Genomic DNA, 22,459 nt, shown 5'->3' on the forward strand with positions numbered 1-22,459 from the left:
GCTTGACAGAGAATCCCCCTGAAAATGAAAAGCCTGCTTGACAAATCCTAACCATCTTGACACATTCTCTCTTCTGTTCTTATGAATTCAAGAAGTTATATTAAGAGCTCGTTATACACTTCTATTTTATCAGCTATGAAAGTAACTGCTCAGTAAGAGATGACCAGGTGCTATCTAGTGTGACAGTTAAAATTCTTCCAATGCAACATCAAGATAAAAAAATTAAAATTTCAAAAATGTCAGTGAATTGTAATGACTAAAAGACTAAAAAGAAAAAAGAAGTAAGATTGGTTAAGGGAAATTAAAGCATCATACTGAGATTACTTTAAGGTATTCTGATTTGAACCATTAAAAAAAAATCAGCATATCCTTTGATACAAAAAAACCTCTAAAATTTAAAAGTATTTAAACAAAAATAATATCCAGAATTTATCTCATTTTACACTGTACAAGTGCTTTTTCCAAAATAAAACATTTAAGTGAAGCAATTAGGTTTACTGATAAATGTACAAAAATATCATAATTTTACTTCAGGCTTGTTACTTTTATAATTATAGATGATCAGATGAACTATTACAGATATAAAGCACTTAACATGCACATAAAACCTATATTCATATAGAGTACTTTACCTGCACGTGATATATGCTTGTATTAACATAAACTATATTTTCCTATATTATACTGTGGAAATTGGTAACAAATGCCAAGCCTATCTGCCTTCAGCTGGACACCCATTTGTTGGATGTTTAGGAGTGTTATAATAGAACTTCATTTCAGAATAAATTCCACAGAGAATTGAAACTCTGATCAAAAGAAGGATAAGCTAGACGATGGCACATTTTGAACACTTAAAGTATTACTGAGCCAGATGGAAACTAATTTAAACTTTGTACTACTGGCTCAGTTTTATATTCCCATGTGTACCAAATTAAAATGTAGCTCACTGCTTTCATGAAACAAAGATGAGGTTCTCAAGTCCTTCCTTGAAAAAATACTGCAGTTAATGTATGCATATACCTGCTGAAGCACATATATACATACAGCAGAAAAAAGTGAACACATCCCAAACCCAGCCATATCTTGATCCCGTGAAGGACGACTTGTTTGACACACTCTGTATCCTGGAGTTGTAACCCTACATATCCTTACCCATCAAAAAACGTGGTGCAACATCACAAAACAACAAAGAGCATTCACAGAGACAAGCTTTTGATGGCTGTCAATGCTCTTCTGTGCAGGGCAACAGTGTTTCAAAGAAGCAGTGAAATATTCCTCATGCTTTTCCTTTGGGGCTGATGTAGAAATAAGAGGAAAGGATGCCACTGAGAGATACAAAAATAGAGGACTAAAAAAAAACCATCCATACATGATGTCAATAGAATTGCCATTAAATACAGCAGCACTTTCAGATTCTTCTTTTCTTTTTAAAGGCTAGTGCAAGGAAGATGACTCACCACTAGCAACGCAAACAAAATGACTCCACAGCTCCAGACGTCTGCTTTCCTTCCATCATATTTTTCTCCCTGTGCAGCAAAGACAGAGAGGTTCAAAAGACCGATCGCTAGTAAATGAATTCATTATCCTTGAGGAATGAGAGAGGGGAGAATGGGAAACCCTACATTTAGTTCAGCTACCTGCTTCCCAAGTTGGCCTTCCCAACTAGGAGGAAGCCACCACACAGCCGGCTAAATGAATTTTTGTGAACATCAGCTTGCAGTCTTATCTGGGATCTGTGAGAAAAGGCTCAGAAGTGGGAGCAGGGCAGGAATGGTTGACAACTCACAAATTATCAGACCTGGCATTTAAACAGAGTAACAGGTGCATTAAGAAGGTGTGTTTCTCTGCCTTGGTTCTTCAGGGAGCTTGTCACCAGCCATGTTATTTGAAAACTCATAGTATTGTCTAGACAGCCTCTCCTGTGTGCTTCCTGTTTGACTTTACAGTAGAGACATACTTTGGAAGAGGGCAATCCTGGGCACTGAAATCTTGGATACTTATTTTCAGAGGACAAAGGGAAAGCAGGGGGAAAAAAATATTGTTTAGTGGAAATCAACATCACTGACAGTCAACCCCAGCTTTTCTACTGAGATGACAGCTACATCAGAGACAGAAAAGCTGAGGGGACTATGTCCCTTGGGTCAAAAGATCAAATTAAGTCAGGCTCCTGTAATTCTGTCTGATCACATGGTGCAGAGGTACTGTGAGAATAACATACAATCATTTCCCAATGTGGCTTGATTCAGGGCTGACCCAAACAAACAAAAATCTATTTAGGTTTCTTGTGTCCTTTTCTTTCCCTCTGGCTTGGGCAGATTCCGTGTACAGAGGATCTATCTGTGTACTTGTAATGAGGGACACTTCAAAAAAGGTATTTATGGACACTAATATTAACCAACTTACCCGGATGACTTCAGGACAAGCATAATGTGGTGATCTGAAAGACAAAACACAGTCAAATGAGCATGTAACAGCCTGGTATTTATGGTTATGTGCATTTCCATTTTGTTTAGCAGAATGATGATAGATTTGCTTATACAGAATACAAGTGTGCAAACCAGCACATTTTTCCTTACCTCAACAACAACATATTTCTAACAAGCTCAGAAAATGGTCAAGAACTAGCATAACTTACAACTCTATGGCCCTGCTATGAATTTCTTAAAAACAAGGAACGAAGGGGAGATGAGGCACATTCTGTGAGTATAAAATTCCAGCTCTCTAATCCCACCATTTAACTTGGCCTTGTATCTAACTAAAAGGAAGGCCCACACTGCAAAGCCTTTTACAGGAAAAAAGACAGATGCATCCCTAAACCACGTCTGTGTCTCTTCTGCTAAGATGACTGTCATTTACACCAATGGTCACAAAAGCTGCCAATACATGATTGCAACATGCCTTTTCTTTTTCTTTAAAAAAACAAAAAAGGATGGACAGTAGCACTATTACCTGGTGAGTTAATATATTCTTTTCACATCCTTCTATCCATATATCTCTTGTTTGATTCCTGGCTGAGAAGAGTTAATTACTTCAACTTGCCAGGTAATAATTTTAATTCCTAAAGATTATAGCCATGGCTATTTATTTTATAGCCTTCATTAAAGTAACTTGACAAGTAAAAGGGATGCAAACTGTCTGAAACCCGTGTGCAAATCATGCTATTGTTTATACTGACACCTCCCAGCAGTCCCTGAGCCTGTCTTCATTTGTGCATGTGTTTCTTGTGACAAATGCAATCATGGCTGGGCAATACCTGTCTCACAAAGTAATGAGCAAACCAGAAGCACAGTTAGAGGTTAGCTTTGTGCTAGGATGCTATATTAATGCCCAGTGAGACAGCCCATTAATTGAATTTCCATACACACTACATTATTTTGTGGCAAAATAATATCCCATGGGCATGGAATGCCCTGATTTGGTATCACAGCTTTTGGCAGAGCATGACAATAAACTCAGGGTACACTTGGGAGTGCAGCTACCTTGACAGCAAAGCTTCCATGAGGAGAGAGAAATGCAGTTGATCCCTCAGAAATTTCAGAAAAAGAAGAATTCAGCCACTTTATCCAATATTTAATGCAACACCAATCCTGGGCCCATTTAAGAGGTGGGCTATTCACAGGTATTCTAACCAGTCTGGCTGCTCAGTAGTGCCTTAGTTTAGACTACATTTTAAAAACCTTGGTTCAAGAGTTAAAACAGCTAATGAAAGCCAGAACCTCCCTCAGAGAGCTGGATGGAGCTGCTCATTGGAAGGCCAGAAAGAACAGTCTTGTGTCTAGTGGGTAGGACAGACTACCCAGGCTCTCTGTGTAGCTCTGTACTGACAGCCATGGAAACATGGACAAGGTTACTTAATATTTTTAAAAGCTGCAGCTGGCCTGTTTGAAAAAGGCGACCAGAACCTCACCATGAGTCTACTCTTCTGACTAAAGAAAGAGCAATGCCACTGCAGCTTTCACACTACAAGAAAGTGAGGCCAGAGTGAGAAACTGAATAGCTTAATGTTATGTACAAGTTCCCAAACTTCCAAAATATATTGTTTCCTGTGAATTTGCCTCTTTATGGCAAACCAAGACCTGCACTACACCTATTCTTTCCAAACCTCCAAAGTCTAAACCACAAAAAGTCACAACACTGGACTAACATATGATTTTGTAAGCTTTTAGAAGACAAATTATTCTTGGGAGAATGCTTGACTAGTGATGTTGTCTTTTTCTCATATCTAACAGCAGAGTAGAGGGTACAGGCCATCCCTAAGGCACACACAGAGCACAAGTAAGGAGCAGCACCACAACTGGGACTGCAGCCCAGGCCTGACAAGTACAACTCTCACTAGTGCTGGACTGCTTACACAGAACACTGAAGGAGGGCAGTGTGGGAACTGTAGGGAACATAGTAGTGCAACTGGAATTTGGAAAAAATCTGCACAGTAGCAAAAAGAGTGCAGGACTTGCATAGATCAAGGATATTTGCCCAGTTTAGTCACCTCAGAACAAAAAGGCCAGTTCTAACATGTTCTGTACATCACATTAGGCTTGAAAAATATATGGGAGGTAAAAGGAGTGCAGACACATTCTAGGTAACTGTCAAGCTCCCATCACTTAGCATGTTTGAGTTTCTTACTCTCACATGTATTTTAGGTTCTGCAAGGTATAGCTGCCTCTCTAAATGTACACAGAGTACATTAAATGGCTACTACAGGAGGTGCCTGTGACTGACCTAGAAACTTCAGCCAGACTTCTCAAATCCTGCAAGGCATCCTGTACAGTTCAGCAATATCCTTCAATACAATCCTTTTTGGATGGCAATGGCATTGGAGTGCACTGGAAGAGTTAGTATCTCAATCTGCAGAGTGTTCTTGATTTTTCATTTGTATACTATGACTCCAACAAGGATTTCAGAACTCTTAATTGTGGGTGCTGAGCAGTACAAGCACCTTGAAAGCTTCCTGTGCTAATATCCTTGAAAAGAAGAATGTAAGTGTTGTGAAGAACTCAAGATAGGTACATAGGTATTTACGTGTCCCACTAGCAAATGCCCTTGAAGTGTTTTCCTTCCTGAAGTCTGCTGAACTGCAGTGGAATGTGCCATAGATCTTAAAAGGCACCACTGAAATTCTGCAAAAGTCTAAGAGTCTGGGTGGAGAAAATGTTATAATAAATCCTTTGAACAAGTTGGATTGATTAAATCATTCAACAGCTGCATTGCAACTGCCCAGAGAGCACAGGTTTCTGGCATTGCCATTCTGAATTCTTGCCAGCACATACTAGCTAGATATCTGCAGCATTATCTTGGCTAACAGCTTTAAAAGGGATCCTCCAGTCAGCCAGAATCCATAAAAACCTCATTTCCATGCTACCAATCACACAGCAACTTCAACTGCTGTTAAGACAAAACTCAAATTTAATCAAAAATCTATTTATCTTTCTACAGAGTCATGAATATTTCTTTGGCTCTTATCACTAATTATTCAATATAGACGTGTCAAGAGCAAAATTCCCTGTCTCTTCCCCTAGGCCACCTCCTCATCATTCTGCTACATCTCTGTGCAGCAAAAGCCCCAGTCTGCCCTTGATAACAAATAAATATATCACTCAGCAAGATCAAGAAAGAGTTGCTGCCTGTGGGTACTGCTGCAAAAAAGCACTGATGTTGGCAGTGTTTATTTCCAGGGTGATGGGGATTTTCCAAGGCTAGTCTCCCTAGGGCAGGAAGGGCTCTCTGAATGGTCATTCACAGAGCTGTGACTCTAGGACACAATAATCTTAAGGCTCTTAGGCGACCTTAGTGCATTTACATGGGATTTAAACCAGAGGAAATAAGACAAGAGAGGAATGGTGAAATCCAGGACAGCTCGGGACAGTTAAGTCAGGCATGCAGAAAGAAATGTATATATCCTTGATGTATCTTTTTTGAATTTCATCTGAGAAACTAGAAAAGTAGTTCTTGATCTGTGCACATCAAGATCTTGTGCAGCTGCAGTAGATCTGAGACAACCAGGGCCATATATTCAGTGCAGATGTGATGTACCTGTTAGTTTTTTTTTTACATGGGTTAGAGAGATCTGCACTGCACACACACAAATCCATTGGGCACATATGGTTTATCTGGGAACATACAGTAACTGCTTTGCCAGAGAAGTGGTTGGTTGATCAAGAAGGACAGGAAAAGCTGTGTGATCCTACTCCACATTGAGACAAATCATGTGTTACACTGCCTGATGGGTCCCCAAGCCCCAGTAAAGATGAGTGTCCATGCCTCAGTCCTTTGGTCCCATGCCTTAAGATGGTACTATGTGGGGAAGAAAAAAAGCTGCTTTGAGGGCCATCCTTTAGGCCTCACAGACAGATGCAGAGTTTCTGCAGAGAGGGAGGAACAAGAAATCTCCTTTCCTCTGTTTTTATTATTATTTTATTTCATTATTATATTTATTCTTCAAGGCATGAAGTTACCTTGATATAGGATGTTGTACAGCTGCAGAGAAATCCTCACACATCTGGCTGTTTTTGCTGTTGCTGGATTCTAGAGTTCTTCTTTCCCCTCTCTTAATCACTGTCTCCAAGCTGGCTTTCAGAGGCAGGAGTTACCCACTAGAGCAAAAGGCTGCCTCTGCTTTCTCCCCATGCTGGGTAGCAAAGGGCTGAGACGAAGGGGAAGATCAGAGGAGTAGCAAAATAGATAAAGGGAATTCAGGAGAAGGACACAGGCATTCAGAGTAGAGAAAGCGACAGCTGCGGCTCACAGAGAAAAGAGAGGCAGGGGGACACTAACGAAAGGCTCCAGCAGCAGTGGGTACTCAGGGCTGCACTGAAGGCAGGAGCTGCAGGTAAGGCTGTAATTAAGGTAGGAGGTGCAGTCAAGGCTGAATGCTAGATTGCCATTAAAGCTTCAACTCAGTCATTTACCTTTGGATGAGAAAACTCAGCATCTAGCCCTCAGCCATCTTACAGCTGTTTATTCCTCGGGTGCAATTACATTTTTGGGGAATCTGCAAATCAATTCACTAATTATCAGTTCATATTTTTAAATCATGGAACCTTTAAGAGGTTTTAATTTTAAAAATTAACCAGACCCTTGTATTAAAAGGGCATAAGGATTACCAAATTAGGTACTCAAAGTTAAGAACTGGCAAAAAAAAGGTTGAAAATGTTACACAGTGCTCTGCAGGTAAGTCAGTTGGATGTGTAGCCAATGCCTCTTTTCTACTTGTGACTGAAGTTGGGAAGTAGCAATGTGAGGGAACTTTAGTGTCAATAAGGACAAACTTGCAAGAATGCAGCTGATTAACACATGGGAGAATCAAACTCTCTGTCCCTGCCAGAGAATCCTTCTGTGAAAGAAAATGAACAGGTGCTTTAAACAGAGATGTTCACAGGTAATTATGAATTGCATGATTCCCAGTTTTCAGAATCACAGTGCTACACATCCAAGTTTAATTTCCAGCATTTATAAGCACGTGGAGCAGCAGGTGCAGTTGGTAGGCACTGTGCTCTCCCAGTAAAGGACTGTTATCAAGCACCAAGTATCCTGAGGTATTGGGCCCCAAGAGCATCAAACTGTGCACTCAAAAGCGGTTGACAATTTTGAGTTTCATTTTGCAGAATCCTATGTCCTCATAAAAATGGAGATAACCAGATCAATGTGGCAAACATAATATGAAAACAGTATAATTAATACTTGGAAACCTAAGACACAGTGATGAAATCCTACCTAGCATTCATAGCAAGGCTTGAATGCAGTGAGCAGAAGTTATAAATGGATCCATAAAATAAATGATGAGGAAAACCCAAACATTAAATAGCTGTTTACTCACAAAAACACACCATCCAATCATCAAATGAGGCAAAGATTTGTTGAAAAAAAATCTGAACAAGCTTGTACTTAATGGGCATATCCTAATGTGCACAGGCTGAGTAAATGCTACACTGTCAAGCTGAAGAAAAGCACATCTTAAATTCTCAGGGATTGATTTTGCAAAATCCAAGTTCTTTTAACATACCTTGTGATGTATTACAGGCGATGCTGGTACCAATGGTCATTAATAAGGTTGTCTGGTATTTTATAATCCTCCTTTATAATCCTCATTTTAAGTTCCTTGTAACTTACTTTCAATTTAACAATTTTCCTTGCTTTTTGTCTGTCTCAGACTGGTTTCATGTATTTGTATGCATGCATGCTGTGATTGGGCTGAAGCACTTCCACTATCTAAGTCTAATTTTAAGTAAATGCTTTTCCATATTAAAAAAAAAGAGAAAAATTTCTAGTATCCTCCCCTGCAAAAGGAAAACCGGAGTATTTACTTGCATTCTCTAGAAATTATATCATAGAAATATTGCATTTCACTAGAAAACTGCAATTTGCATTTACTAGCAGAAACCCTCGAGACCATTAGAATCAAAATCCTACCTGCAGTGGCAACACTTCATAGAGTAATTTTTTTTAACTGCAACTGAGCTGCTGTGGGTGGGGTTACCACATGGTGCCAAACTTAAACACAAACTGAGTGCAAAACTAATGAAGTAGATCTAGGACTGGCAGCAACTGACTCACAACACAACCAGGTAACAGAAACTAGAGCTGGGACCTAGTAAAAAAGAGAAAACAATCTGGGATTTGGGCCAAATATGGAGCAGAAATGAATGGGACAAGTCAGCTAGACTGTGGTACAAATCAGGAAGGAGATAGGAACGGAGTGTTGGAAATGGAAGCTCTTGATGAGATGGGGTAAAAAGCACTAATTCTGGCATTTCCAAATTGAAGAGCTTAAATTTGCAACCCTAACAACGACTGCGTAAGTTTTAGATATATGTACACGTTTATTATAGGGGGGAAAGAATATGTGCAGCATCATGTCATGTAATTAAAATCAGAAAGGGTGCTTGGACAGGGAGGTGTATCTGCCCTCTGAATTATCTGCTCACCACAGGTCTGCTGATACACCAATGACTTGCTGAGATGGAGAACTGAAGCAGAGAAAGGCAATGCATCTTGTCCTAGACCACCATGAATGCCTTCAGCAGAAACAGAAATCAAGCTCAGATAACCTGGGTCTCAGACCTGAGGTTTAACCAGAAGGCACTCACTCTTCTTGCCTAGTGACAGCCCAGGATGGATTGGACAACCTCTCCCATTGTGAAACACTGCAAGGCAGCATGCCAGGAAGAATCACTGAGAAAGAGATGGGGAGTGTCTCTGCATGCCACTGCCTGGATGGGTAAAGAGGAAGAAGAGCTGAAGGGATCTAAAATAATAGAAGCAGCAACCTATCACATCTTTCTTTTCCTTCCTTGTCTGCTGTTAGCTGACAGACCCTCCCTGCTTCTGAAGGAATGCAGAGACTCACTGTGTTATTCTGGCATCTCAAGGACCATCTCTCTGTAAGACTGCCTTGCAGAGCAATTTCTGCCATAAGCAGAATTAGTCCTGCAGAGCTTACACACAGCTCCTCTTCCCCTTAAGGTCTAAAAACACTAAAAAGAACTACAGCACATTCCTCTGCACTGTGCATATGTGGGATTCACACAATACACATTTCTATAATGGGGACTCATTACAATCAAGGCCGAATGTGCAGTCTGTCAATGACAAATTATGTCAGTGAAACAGCAACGCCGTCCTTGCCTCCTCCTACACAAACACATCTGGATAGAACTGTTATTGTGTCCTCCAGGTAGTCTGTGAGTGCTATCAGTGCTACAGAAAACCATGCAGGCCTAAGGAGTACTTCCCAGAAAACAGTGACTCTGAGATATGCAATTACATCACACCTCAGGCTACATGAGGCTACTCTTCATGATGCCAGTCAAGACTCTGCAGTGAGCTGAAGACTACCCAAACTTTGGACTAAACTTAGCAGTTCACTTGTGGTGGCAAAGAATTTTTGACTGCAGGCTCCCTGCTTCGCTGAACTGACAAAGTTAGCTGTATCACACAGCTCAACCCCATCTGAGCCTCCCACTCTGACAGAAATACCTGGAGACTCCCTGCATGACTGTCAATGGAAATGTTACAGTTTCATCTCATTATCAGTGCTCACAGTACGGAAAAGCCATTCTCGAAATTAACTTATGGGCGCATGAAGGAGCATCTCATTAAAGCTCAGTATCTCAGCCATGATTCACTCTGTTTTGTTCCTTTTCATGCTGGCTGAAAGTACCAACTGCATGGGTAGGTAAAACTGTTGCCTTGAAAAGCTCTGAGGCTGGTTACTGCATGTGCTCCAAGGGAAAGGGAGTCATAACTGGATTACTTTTCTCTGTGAACAGTGCGGCATATTGTTATATATTCCTTCCTTCCTTCACCCCCCAAACCAAAGAGATCACATGACACCAGTATCAGCCATGCTGGGCTGCATGCCAGGAGAATTAATGAAGTGGTGTAATAGCTCACATGGAGGTCTAGTGATTGGCAACACACTAAAAATGCATCTGCAAGGCAGGAGATCATAGCGTTGCTGCTGTGTTCTGTTTATTACAGGCACATCTCTTCCGTTACATTGATTTCCTTATTAGTGCATTTTAAGGCCACAATGTGGGGGCTGGATCTGCTTGAAGCATGCAGGTTTGAATTCCAGCACAGCTTATGGGAAGGAAGCCTCCCTTTGAGACTCCAGATATGGATAACAGAGCTCGGTGCTAACAAGAGCAGGAACCCTACGGAGAGGCTCCTGAGAAGTATGAAAAATCCTACAAGGCAATTGAGGCTGGGTTGGTTTTTATACTTCCTGGTTTTTTTTTTTTTTTTCTCATGGAAGAAAGGGGAACAATTTTCTCTAGAGGGTATAGAGGCTTTGTGGCAACTGCAGGGAGGACTGCATTTCCTGATCTAGAGGGAAAGTCTGAAAGAAGCTTCAAGCAACAGATGGAAGCAGCATCACAGAATGATTTGGATTGGAAGTGATCTTTAAAACTTAACTAATCCAATGCCCCTGCAATGAGCAGGGATATATTCAACTAGATCAAGTTTCTCAGAGCCCGATCCAACCAGACCTTGAATGTTTCCAGGGATGGGGAATCTATCATCTCTCTGGGAAATCTGTTCAGTGTTTCACCACCCTCAATGTAAAAAACTTCTTCCTTGTATCTAATCCACATTGACCCTTTTTTTACCTTAAAACAATTATCCCTTGTCCCATCACTACAGGTCCTGCCATAAAGTCTGTCCTCATCTTTTTTATAGTCCCCCTTTCAGTACTGAAAATTTGCAATGAGGTCTTCTGGAGCCTTTTCTCTCCAGACTGAATAACCCCAACTCTCTCAGTCTGTCCTGACGGGGAAGATGTTACAGCCCAATCACCTTCATGGCCTCCTCTGGGCCCACTCCGACAGGTTCATATCCTTCCTGTGCTATGGATCCCCAAAGCTGGATGCAGTGCAGGTCTCAGCAGAGCAGAAGTATCCCCTCCCTCTCCCTGCTGGCCATGCTGCTTTGGATGCAGCCCAGGACAGGTCTGGCTTTCTGGGCTGCAAGTGCACATTGCTGGGTCACATCCAGCCTTTCATCCACCAGCACCCCCAAGCCCCTCTCAGTAGCACTGCTCCTTTAATCCCTCAGCCTGCACTGATGATACTGAGTGTCTCCCTACCTAAGTGCAGGGCCTTGTAGTTGACCTTGGCATCACAGCTCCTTGCTTTCCATCTGTTTCTGCTAAGAACTCAGATCTTGACTTGACATGCACAGGAGAGAACTGGTGGGTCTCGGTTTACTCACCAACCAGCATTCTATCATATCATGAACTTCAAGTGCTTTTGCTATCCATTATTCATGACTTGGAAAGCAAAAGCTAGGACTGAGAGGCAGTGGCTGGGCTTTAGAGGGAACCACGATGGCTCCAAGACTACCTTGAACTGCCTTGGTCCAGAGAAGACACCAAAAAAACATGAACTGTAACCAGCTGAGGATGGGCCTGGGCTGAAGTCATCAGAATCACACTATCAATGGCCAAGAGAAGTCAGTCTGCATGGGAGGAAGTGGAAATCTGCTGGTACTGTCTGGTTTCTGTGCTTGCTGTTAAAATGAATTAACACAGCTAAAAGCTGGTGTAGTGGTGCCAGGCTGCAGCAGCTCAATGCAGCTGCTGCCCTTGCTACAGCTCAGTGCCACAGCCTCTGCACAGTCACCTTGGCACTGGGAATCAGGAGCATGGTCCAGTGGTGCCTGAAGACAACTGAATTTGCATGGAAATGTCTTTAGACTGCCCCTGCAATATTCCTCCAGGCAGGCTTCTTTGTACCTGCATTCATGCCCTGCCTGTCATTTCAAAGGACCCTGCTTCCTCCCTGTCACTCCTGCATGGGAGCTGACAGAAGCAGTGTTGAGCATGAATATGAACAGCTGCATGCAAGCAGACAGCCTACAGAGGACATGCAAATTCCATTTAATAACATTTTTCTATCCCTTAATATTTTTTCAAAGCCTCTTCTTAAAGCAGTCAACCACTGCTTTCAGTTCCCAAAAATTATATGGCCAGTAAATGCAAACACACCAGCATATGCAGATGAAGCCAAACCTGAAAGCCTTGATTTTTATATCTGTATGTGATACCTGCAGTGACCTGCTTTTGACTGTAAAGCACTAAATCCCCCTTTTTTCAGCCTTCTTCTACACTACATGCACCATGTAAATTTACCGTCTTGCTGGGAAACACCAGTGCAGGGTGTAGGACTGCAGGTCTTTACAGAAATCCTTTCTATAGACAAGTTCTATGCCTGGAATCTGTCCCTCAGTTTTGTAATATGCTTTGAGACACTCACCCACAACTGGTTTCTAACAAGCTGTCCCCAACCTGCAGCGATGCCATCCCAAAGTCTGCTATCCGGATGTTGTTCTTTTCATCCAGCAGTAGGTTTTCTGGTTTTAAGTCCCTGTGGCTGTAAAGAAAGGGTCAAAATGTAAATGAAATTATCCATAACAGCTTTCCCACTCCATGACTTGTTTTTTATCCAGAATAGCATCCAACCTGTTTTACTTTAATTAATTTAATTTGTTTTCCTGTCCCAGGCAGGAGGACACACATATCCAAGATCCAATCTTTGCAGTATTCTAGACCACCCCAGATGCCCTCTCCTGATGAATGGAAGGCGTGCAGTGTCCTGACAGGAAAGGAACATCTCCAACTTCCAGTGAAACCAACACAACATGAGGGAGAAACTGAGGGAAATAGAAGGAGGAGAATTTCAGCCTGGATTTAGGGCTGGTATACTCTATCATATGTCAGCTCCTTAAGGTAGGAGGCAACACCATCAAATTCTGTCAACAAGAGGAAACAAATAAATGATATAAAGAGAAAAAACCTTCTTGATGTAAATGCTCCTGCAAAAATCTCCTATTAGGAGTTTTTTACACAGGCAGAAGACTTTGAAATAATTTTGGGTAATTAGCTCTGACGGAAAAATCCCTTCAACCCAGCAGTGCTTTTAACTGAGGGTGTCAGCAGGGAGAAGGAGAGAGGATTCCTTCCTTTCCATCAAAGCTCGATTCTCTTATTACCTGTCACCATGGCAAGAGCCAAGCAACCACAACCTTCATGATGGCAACTCCTGCTCCAAATCATATATTGACAAATTTATTAATTTCCACTGCTCACAGCCAAAACCACTGTGCACCCATGTCTGCATCTAAGTACTCAGGAGATTCTGTACAACTATAACATTCTCTTGATTTAATATCCAAAGACAAAAATCTTGCAGAAAATTTGTGATGCATGTGCCTTTTCCCCCCCTTTTTATATGCAGTTCTTGGAAAGTCAGAGATGAGAGAAGCATTTCAGGCAGATCAAAGAAAAAGCTCTTTTCTTGGTTTTGCTTATGAGTAGGCAAAATTACTCTGATAATAAAAGGTCTAAATAGCAGCACCCAAACAGGCAGGACTGTCAGCTTCTGTGGACAGGCAGAACACAAACTTCTGGGAAATGGACATCCAGCAACACTGACTGTCAGGCAAACAACACCCACTTGCAAAAACTTACAACTTAAAGCAGTTCCTCTGACCAGAAACTGAACTCAGCAAAAGAACCAGGTGTCAGAATAGTCAAGTGACACCAATCAAGCAAGGCAGACTTATCTTTGTGCCATTTCCTCTTCACTTTTTAAAACATTGCTCTAACACTCCTCATGCATGCAAGTGTAATTCTACCCTTACAAAAATGTAAAGGTGGACAGTCTCTTCCCTCTCAGAGCAACGTGAGCAGCATGTCAATGTATTGGAAATTAGATCCTCTGATCTGAAGAGGAATGATCAGTTTGAGACAACTTGTAAATAATGCAGGTAAATTCTATGTAAAACCAGAGCACATGGTAATAGGATACCTGGGGACTGTAACAATTATTTCTAAAGGAGACTCCCAACAAAACAGCACACATTCAAAGCAGTTACTGGTCATTCACCCCACTGAGACCTATGATTTGCTCTCTCCTGCTTTTTAAAATTTAGTCTCCAATCTTGCATAAATATGATGAACCCTGCGTGTTACAATGGCCTTTCTAACAATGAGGAAACAAGCTTGTGGATAATAATTGTGATTCAGATTTGTGCACATTTTCATCTGAAAACACGAAAGTTGCTTTATCCAATCTGTATTTCTCATAGAAATTCAAGGTTTGAGATAACAGAGACAGAAGACTTATTAGCTCTATAATAACCGTCAAGATAGTCATAACTAGTTGACAAAAAATGCAGGAGATGAGTGACAAGGAAAGGTTCCAAAAGCAGCGAATAACCAGTTAATGGCCAGGAAAAGAACCTCTGAATGTCATCATCAAGGACAGCACCAGACAAAGGCAAGATCATCAACACCTGCCAAAGTTTAACATACTCCAGCTGCAGCAGTGAAATGGAGTGAAGAGACCATGGTTCTAAGGCAAGTGAGGAAAGCTGGATGCTAATGAGACAGTAGTGTGTGATTTCATCCTTCCTCCAGCAGACATTCGGGACAGTTCTCATCTTACAACTGCTTTCATTAATGGTAGGACCTTATCCAGCTGGGGAGGTGTGCTGCAGTTCCCCTGTCTGAGAACCAGTGCTCAGGGGCAGGTAACAGCCCCTGTAAAGTGAGCACTGCTTGTTTGATGCTATGAAACAAGAAACCTCCCCACAGCCCAAGCTGAGTGTGTGTCCTGCTGAGCAGAGTTTTTCAGCATCTATAGTTGTCTTTCAGTCTTGGCAACTGCTCCTGGCTGACTGCTGAACACATACACGGTATGGAAGTCGAGGGTGCTGCTGCCTGTGCCTGTTCCACTGCTTGTGCACTGCATGATATGGTATGATTCATATATACAGTCTATAGCAGACATACTGCTGACACGTGACTTTTGTGCCTAAAAATTGAATCCTTTGCTTATCCTCAAATTGTGTGGCTCATTCAGAGAGCAGGAACAACCAAGATGGAGCATGACCTAAGCACAGGATGTCCACAAGCCTAGATGTACACTCACAACAAAATATCTTATTTCAGGAATGTGGTGCAGCTAAAGGAAATGCAAAAATGTTCCCTTTCCGTGGCTGAGAGCTTCCAGCCTTGGCAGATATGCCACAGGGCCCAGCTGGAGCACAATGTGTGTGAATCTTGAACAAGCCCCACTTCCTGACCACTAAGAGGCAGTGAAAGGGAAGGGACAACACCTTTAAAAATCGGGACAATATTCAATCGTGAAGTCTCCTTCTCCCTGTGTCATCCTGTCTTCCCATCAGCTGGGATCCACAACATAGCTTCAGGCCTGGGCTTACGGAGAATTAAGTGGGGAAATGAGGTTCCTATAAGTTGACATGTATATTATGGATTTTTTTGAGAGTAAGAAAGAGAGGAAAAAGGGGGTACCACCATGCACATTCCAAACATGGAGTAAACTTCACCTCACTGTGCTGCACAATGTTTTTCCATGAATGATCAGTCTGATGGAGGTCTTTAGGCAGAGGTGCTGACCTAGCTCCCAGTGAGCACTTTGAAAACCTTAAGTTGGGATCTGGAGATCTGTGGGACTGGGATAGTATGCGTGAAAGTAAAACTGGAGTATCAACAGACCTTAATAGTTTTCTTTTCTTTTCCTCCAGATACTCATCAAAATAAAACCAAGAAAACTTATCAGCTCTTCACAATAGAAATTATCACTTCACTGAGCAGAGAGGAGAATTGTTACATTTATGGCTGCCTGGCTCCCAAAATAATAGTTTTGATAGCACAGTTTTGCAGCTCTGACCCTTCTCCATCCCTTTTTCAAGACAGTCTCTAGTGCTCAGTGTGGATGGTTAGCCTAGAAATTTCATGGCAGCCTGAGCACAAATTTTATATTTTGGCAGCACTGCTTTCAGAGATCAGGGTGCCAGTGGGATCAGCAGTACTCGCACATTCACCCACAAGAGAATTATATGTCCCAGTGAAAATTTTTCTCTAGCTGGAGCATTTCTCTGATACCCATCTTTGGGCCACTTTGAATTGGCTGAGGGGGCATCCTGGGAATAGAAGTCATGCCAGGAGTTTGCACCAGAGCAGCAGAACCAGCAATGCTGCCACTGGGAAAGAGACTTCCTCTCTGCATTTGCATTTCCCATCTTTGTATTGCCAGCTTTTCAAGTGCCAGGGGGAAGGGAGAGAAACATATGGGAATAGGGAAGGCTTGTTATAATTTACCTAAGAGCCCAGAAGACCGGACTGTCTAATGCACTTGCATTTGAAAAAGAATTCTCTTGTGCCAAAATGAAACAAAACAAAACAAAACAAAAATCCCACTGTATGTGGTAATTACTTGGCATTAATGGAACATTGCAGAGTAAATGCATTTAATCTGGTTCCATTCCAGCTGATCTCTCTGGCTCTCCATGTCTTACACGACTGCATCAACTCCTCTCTCTGCAGGTGAACAGAGGACTCATTACCCTTTCCTTGTTCTAAAGGCTCTAAAGCTGTAGGGGCTTTATCACATGGCTGGAAAACCAGAAGAGAAGAAAGCAGCTTCTTTTCTGACAAACACGGCAAACCCTCCAACTGAGCCTTGCATAAGCTGAGAAGGAATGAGAAATGCAGGACTGCAGAAACCCTGCAGTGTAACCCTGACCCATAGTGGCCATGGACTCCCAGAGCTCCTCAGCCAAGACAGCAGCACAAGAAGTCAGCCTCTGGAGCCAGCATCCAGAGGGCTATTGAAGGGAGAGCATGTGAGTGAAAGGGAGCCACGGAGCAAGCTGTGGCAGGGGAAGCACATGCTGTCAGACTCTGCAACATCCCTCTTTCATAAATTACAACAAAGGCTTTACAATTTCCTTGCAGCATAAGATGGATGCAGAGAGAGCTCTGAAAAAATTGTTCCATGGAAATGGGCACCATTCTTGGAGATAGTGCATGGAAAATGAAAGGCACAGATAGGCATTAACATGTTCCAGCTTCCCACTTCCACACTGGCTTGCTCGTCACTGCCAGAGATGCTGTTCAGACAGTTCCTTTAGTTCGCTCCGGTGCTTTTCCAGTCCATCCTCCTGCTCTGAGAATATCCCTGTGCCTGTACTGCAGCAACTGCAGGAGAAACACGCTCTGCCTGTCACCCAGGGCTGCCAGAAGAATTCTGGTGTAGGGACAGACTCTAGATCTTGGATTCAAAGGAGCTGTCACCTGGCATGGGATGACAAACGAAGCCATTATTTTAAAGTGATGTTTGAGCTGAAACGTTCGTATCAGTTTCTATGACAACTCATTGTAGGTCACAGATTTCTAACCCAAGAAACCTCTTAATTGGAGTAGTTGCAGGTCATTTGTACTAATCAAATTGTTGGCTACTTTGCAAATGCTTTTCTTACTGACCTCAAGCTCCCAGAAGGGCCAGGCCACAGAATAATTGTTCTGCAGTATGCCTCTTAAAGTGCCTGATTTGATGCAAATAACTTATCAGTAACAATTAATAGCATGAGAAGCATTATTTTAAATTTCATGAGCAAAAAAAGCCTTTGATCTTATTTTCTCTTGCTTCTGCAAATAATATCCAAACATGTAAGTTGCATCTACCTACAGAAGATTCTTGGTTTATAGCCATGGTTGCTATGCTCAAATTTAGTAAGTTTTCACAGAATTCTGCAGAACAAGTAAATATAATTATAGCTAGGAAAAAGGACAACATCTATAAACATACCAGGAGGCCTGGGGAAAGGTTTGTATGCATAACACGTTGCTTGCTTTTAAACAATTATTTCCATTGATCCACTAAAATATATCGTTTCTCCCTGCCAACCTCTCCTCAAAGCACATATTCATGTATTTCAAAGCCAGAAGAGCCTGTCAGGTCTGATCACCACTGCTGCACTTCCCAGAAAATGTTACCTGGTTATGCTTACAGTAAGACTATGCCATTTTTGAGTATCCAGTGGCTTACATAAAGAAGAAAACTTACAAAAATACATGTTCCCTGACTTTAGCTGAGCTGGTAACTTTGCCTTTGGCATTGCAGCTGCTGCATTTGATGGCTTTTCTCTGTTTCTCTGTACAATGGATATCTGAAAATTCCTCACTGTTTTACAGTGAGTCTTGAGCACAGAACTAAAACTCCTGGATTGAGGTAATGAATGATGAGCTTTCAACAGAGTAAAAATGCACCTTTCTTACTTCTGATGGTCTGAAAGAAAACTTGAACATTCAAGTACCAGAAAAACAAAAAAAATCAAAACAATAAACCAGCAGAGAGTCTTATTAAATTCCACCATTTCTAGACCAGTTTCACATCTGGAGGCCTTGTGTCCTGATTTCAAAGTGCCCATCTGCTGCAGTCTTCAGCATTTGACAGACCCTCCCTGCAGAACACCCCAGCACGCTCCTTAGGGATGAAGCAGGGCAGAGGGGCAGTTCTGAGGAGGGTGGCACTACATGGCAGAACAGGGCAGAACATGGCAGCTGGCATTCTTCACCTCTCTCCGTTTCTCACAGACACTCCAGATTTCTCCCTAAAAGCCCGCTTCCCTTACTGACAGTGCTCTGCAGCTCCTGCCTGCAGGAATATACCAGAGATTTTGGCAGCAGCGCTGTGAAACCTTGCAGCGCTGTTTTGTGGGGAGCCTTTCCCTCCCGGCACGGAGGGAAGGACACGAGGCAAGGCCGAGGCAGGCTGTAATTGCTGTCCCCAGCCCTGCGAGTGCCACACGCCCGTGCCCACGCAGCACACACCACGGACACTCCCCATCCAGCACAGCCTTCCCCGGCTCCCTCAAACGAGCGCAGCCCCGGGGCAAGGCGAGCAGAAAGGGCCCTCGTAATTGTCATGTATCAATATTCATAAAGAACCTGCCTTAACCCCTCTTGTACGCGCTCAGGGGAAAAAAAAATAAATAAAAAATAGAAACACAGAATGAAACGCAACCAAAATAAAAATAAAATGAAATAATCACCTCCCTGCTCATTACCGCAGGGGATTTCCTCTCAATGTCACCACTGCCCCGCGCAGTAATTGGCATTATCTGTTATCTCTGAAGCCATAATAAGGTTTGCCACGGGGCATTTTCTGTAATCATATTTTTATTTGTCAGCTCGAGAGCCGCAGACGGCGGAGCGGAGCCGGGCCAGGCCGCGGGCGCGCGGCGGGGCAGGGGCCGCGCGGCGCCAATGGCGGCTCGCGCCGGTGATGTCACGGCCAGCCAATGAGGCGGCCGGCAGCCCGCCCCGCCCGGCGCTGCAGCATTCCCCACAGACAGCGGGAACGGGCTCTTCCCGGGAAACCGAGCGAGAGGGAGCCTGGCACCCCGCCCCGGGGGCGCTCACACACGCCTTCCCGCGGGGAACGCAGCCGGGCACTCGAGCAGCAGAGAGGGGCTGAATGCCCCGCATTCAAAAGGGGCTGCTGGTTTCGGGGCACCTAGCGGAGGTACCCGAAAGGCCCAGAATGTAAGAGAGCAGACACCCAGTACGAGGTGAATGGCAGCTTAGGCAAAGCCATCGGTTATGTCCAAAGAGAACCTCCCAAGCTGGGATGGCCTCACATGCATGTCCGGGGAAGCTCAGGCCCTGCGCCATTCATTCCCTGCTCGGCGCGGCCGCTCCAGGCACTGCAGCGCGGTGCGGAGCCCGGGGAGCGCAGGGAAGGGCTGGGAGGAGAAGCAGCAGTGCCGCATCACTGAGCCAGGCGCTTGCCAGCTCGGGGAAGGCAGCGAGGTAGCACAGATCCCATGGGATGTCCCTGCGTGGTGCCACTCGTGCCCCTGGGTCCCTGGCGTGGCACCGTGCCGTGTCCGCACAAAAGTCCTCAGAGAGCCCCACAGTGCCTTACCCATAAGCGTTCCCCCATGGCCAACCTGCACCACAAAACCCTGTAAGTGACTGCACCACAGAGTGAAACTCGCCAAATATTGCCCCACTGCTTCCAGTAAATAAAGTAAGAACAGGAAGCACATTTTAAAAATAAAAAACAGACACGAGCTCCACACCTATTCTGCTTCCTTTTCTCAGCTGCTTGTTTGAAAATATCTCTAAGACAAAGGTGATCTCTCCACACAGTAGCAGCAGAAGCTTTTTACTGATGGGAGGGGGACTGGGGAATCCTTTCTGAATCTTTGGTTCAGGAATGCTGGTGTATCAATGCATTTTGAGCAGTGAATACTTTAACATGCTGCTGTTAAAGTAAGCTACAGGTATTTCCCAGTGTTTTGGGATGTACAGGAAGATGGGAGTATTATATGGGTCTGGGGACACCAGGCTATCAATCTATTCTGCCAGTAGGCTGGAGGCATCCACATTTAGTCATTAACCAAAGCAGAAGCTTTCATTTTTCAATGTGGTCATAACTGGATGACCTGGCTGATGAGATGATTTGTCATTTCACTGCCCCACAACAGGACAAGGTCAGGCTTCATTGCTTAGGAAAGCACATTAAGTTTTACACTCACATATATATTTATGCATGCTCTGATTTTCTGATAACTGTCCAGAATATAGCACAGAATAGAACACAGACCACACAGAGTGACCTGGAGGCAGAGCTTATGATTTACTGCTAACTTAGCCAGCACTAGATGCTTTCAGGTGGGAGTTAGCAAGGAATGGGATTTACTGTCCAACGAGACTACTACCCACAATCCAGTATATTTAACAGAGGAAAATGGATTCCTCAAGATAGACATGCATCTGCCTAGAAAATATCACACAGTATTAAACCTAGGGTGCTAGTCTGTCTGTCTGTCAGCCTCACCATGATCCTCAGTTTATTAAAGTCTCCCAGATCCAAAGGGATCCACAACAAGTCCAAAGGACTAGCATGTATGTGCATGTTTTAGTAGGAACTTCTCTCCCAGTGGAGATTCTGATTCCTCTGGAATATTCATTTGGAAGCGTAAATAATTTCTCTTCAGCTGTACTTAAACATTTTTGAGTGTTGTTGGATTGGATTCCTTAAGTATTAAGCCAAGTAGGAAACAGAAACATGTATGTATGCAATCCACCAGTGGTTACACTGCCCAGTGTATGTGAAAAATAACAGGGCTACAACCTGCCAAGGAGCATGCTGGTTCTAAGGAGATCGTGATCACTCAGTGTAGTTGAATAGCAGGGAGGAGAAACTGTGGAATTCACAGAATAAAACTGGTCAGAGGTCACTGCCGACAGAGAAAACTTAGATCCTCTAGTTAGGGCATGCAACCTGCTCTTGGCTTCTCTGGGAATTTCTCTGACTATTGTAACCCTTCCTGTGTCAGGTAGGCATTGTCCTCAGGACCTTCTCAACCAGATCAACCACCTCTGAACTGCCTCTTCTGCTAAGAGTATGCTGCTATACTCTTCTTATACAGTATACTCTTCTTAATATATCCTCAAGAAAGGCTCTTCTTTCCCTTTCCATTTTTTAGAAATATGTTCTCCTACAGATCACTGTTTCCTGCTGAAATGACTCAGAGATGTAGGGGGAGGGGGCTAGAAGACCAAGTTAAATATTTAAACATCCATTTTCACTGTGGCCATCTGGTTTGTGAGTTTTCAGCACAGAACTGGGGGTACAGAAAATCCCTGCATGGCTACTGAGAAGTAAGCACACAGTGATTATGCAAATCCAGCTACTGCAGTACCTCTGAGTGGCCCTTGGCCTCCTGGAGTGCGGGATCTGTGGCTGGCTGTGGCTTTGGAGAAGCAGCCATGCAGACATAAAATGTAAATGTTCTCCCCCAGCCAATCCAAATGCAAGGGGCTGCATTTGTGAGCAATGAGCAGGCAGTTATGGGTCAGTAGCTGTACAGAAACTCTTGTGCTCAGACTGATTGCAACAACTTGATTTCAGTATAATTTATCTCAACTTGGTGAAGATGAGGTCCAATATAAAACAGTACCTGAAAGCACAGGTTAAACCACACTCCATGGTTAAATAATATGATGGAGTCAGTAAGAAAATTCTTCCCTACTGGAAAGGAAATTAAAGGCAACAGTGACTCAAATGCCCAGAGGGGACTCAGTAAAGGTTGCCAAAAGCCAGCAGGTTTCCAAAAACTGAAGGGAACCATAAAACGACTT

At 43.2% G+C, this 22,459-nt stretch overlaps 1 protein-coding gene across 14 annotated transcripts in view; it reads right to left on the minus strand.

The window, feature by feature from the left end:
* BRSK2 (BR serine/threonine kinase 2) overlaps positions 1 to 22,459 on the minus strand; it is a 303,871-nt gene that overhangs the window by 70,277 nt on the left and 211,135 nt on the right. For all 14 annotated transcript variants that reach the window (XM_077179936.1, XM_077179935.1, XM_077179934.1 and 11 more), the window contains exons 5-7: positions 12,753 to 12,869; positions 2,404 to 2,437; positions 1,458 to 1,526 (exon numbers count right to left, since the gene is read on the minus strand). In XM_077179936.1, coding sequence (XP_077036051.1) covers positions 1,458 to 1,526; positions 2,404 to 2,437; positions 12,753 to 12,869 — 220 coding nt within the window. The remainder of the gene's footprint in view (positions 1 to 1,457; positions 1,527 to 2,403; positions 2,438 to 12,752; positions 12,870 to 22,459) is intronic.

The sequence above is a fragment of the Agelaius phoeniceus genome, chromosome 6, assembly GCF_051311805.1.
Source record: "Agelaius phoeniceus isolate bAgePho1 chromosome 6, bAgePho1.hap1, whole genome shotgun sequence".
NCBI classification, from domain to species: domain Eukaryota; kingdom Metazoa; phylum Chordata; class Aves; order Passeriformes; family Icteridae; genus Agelaius; species Agelaius phoeniceus.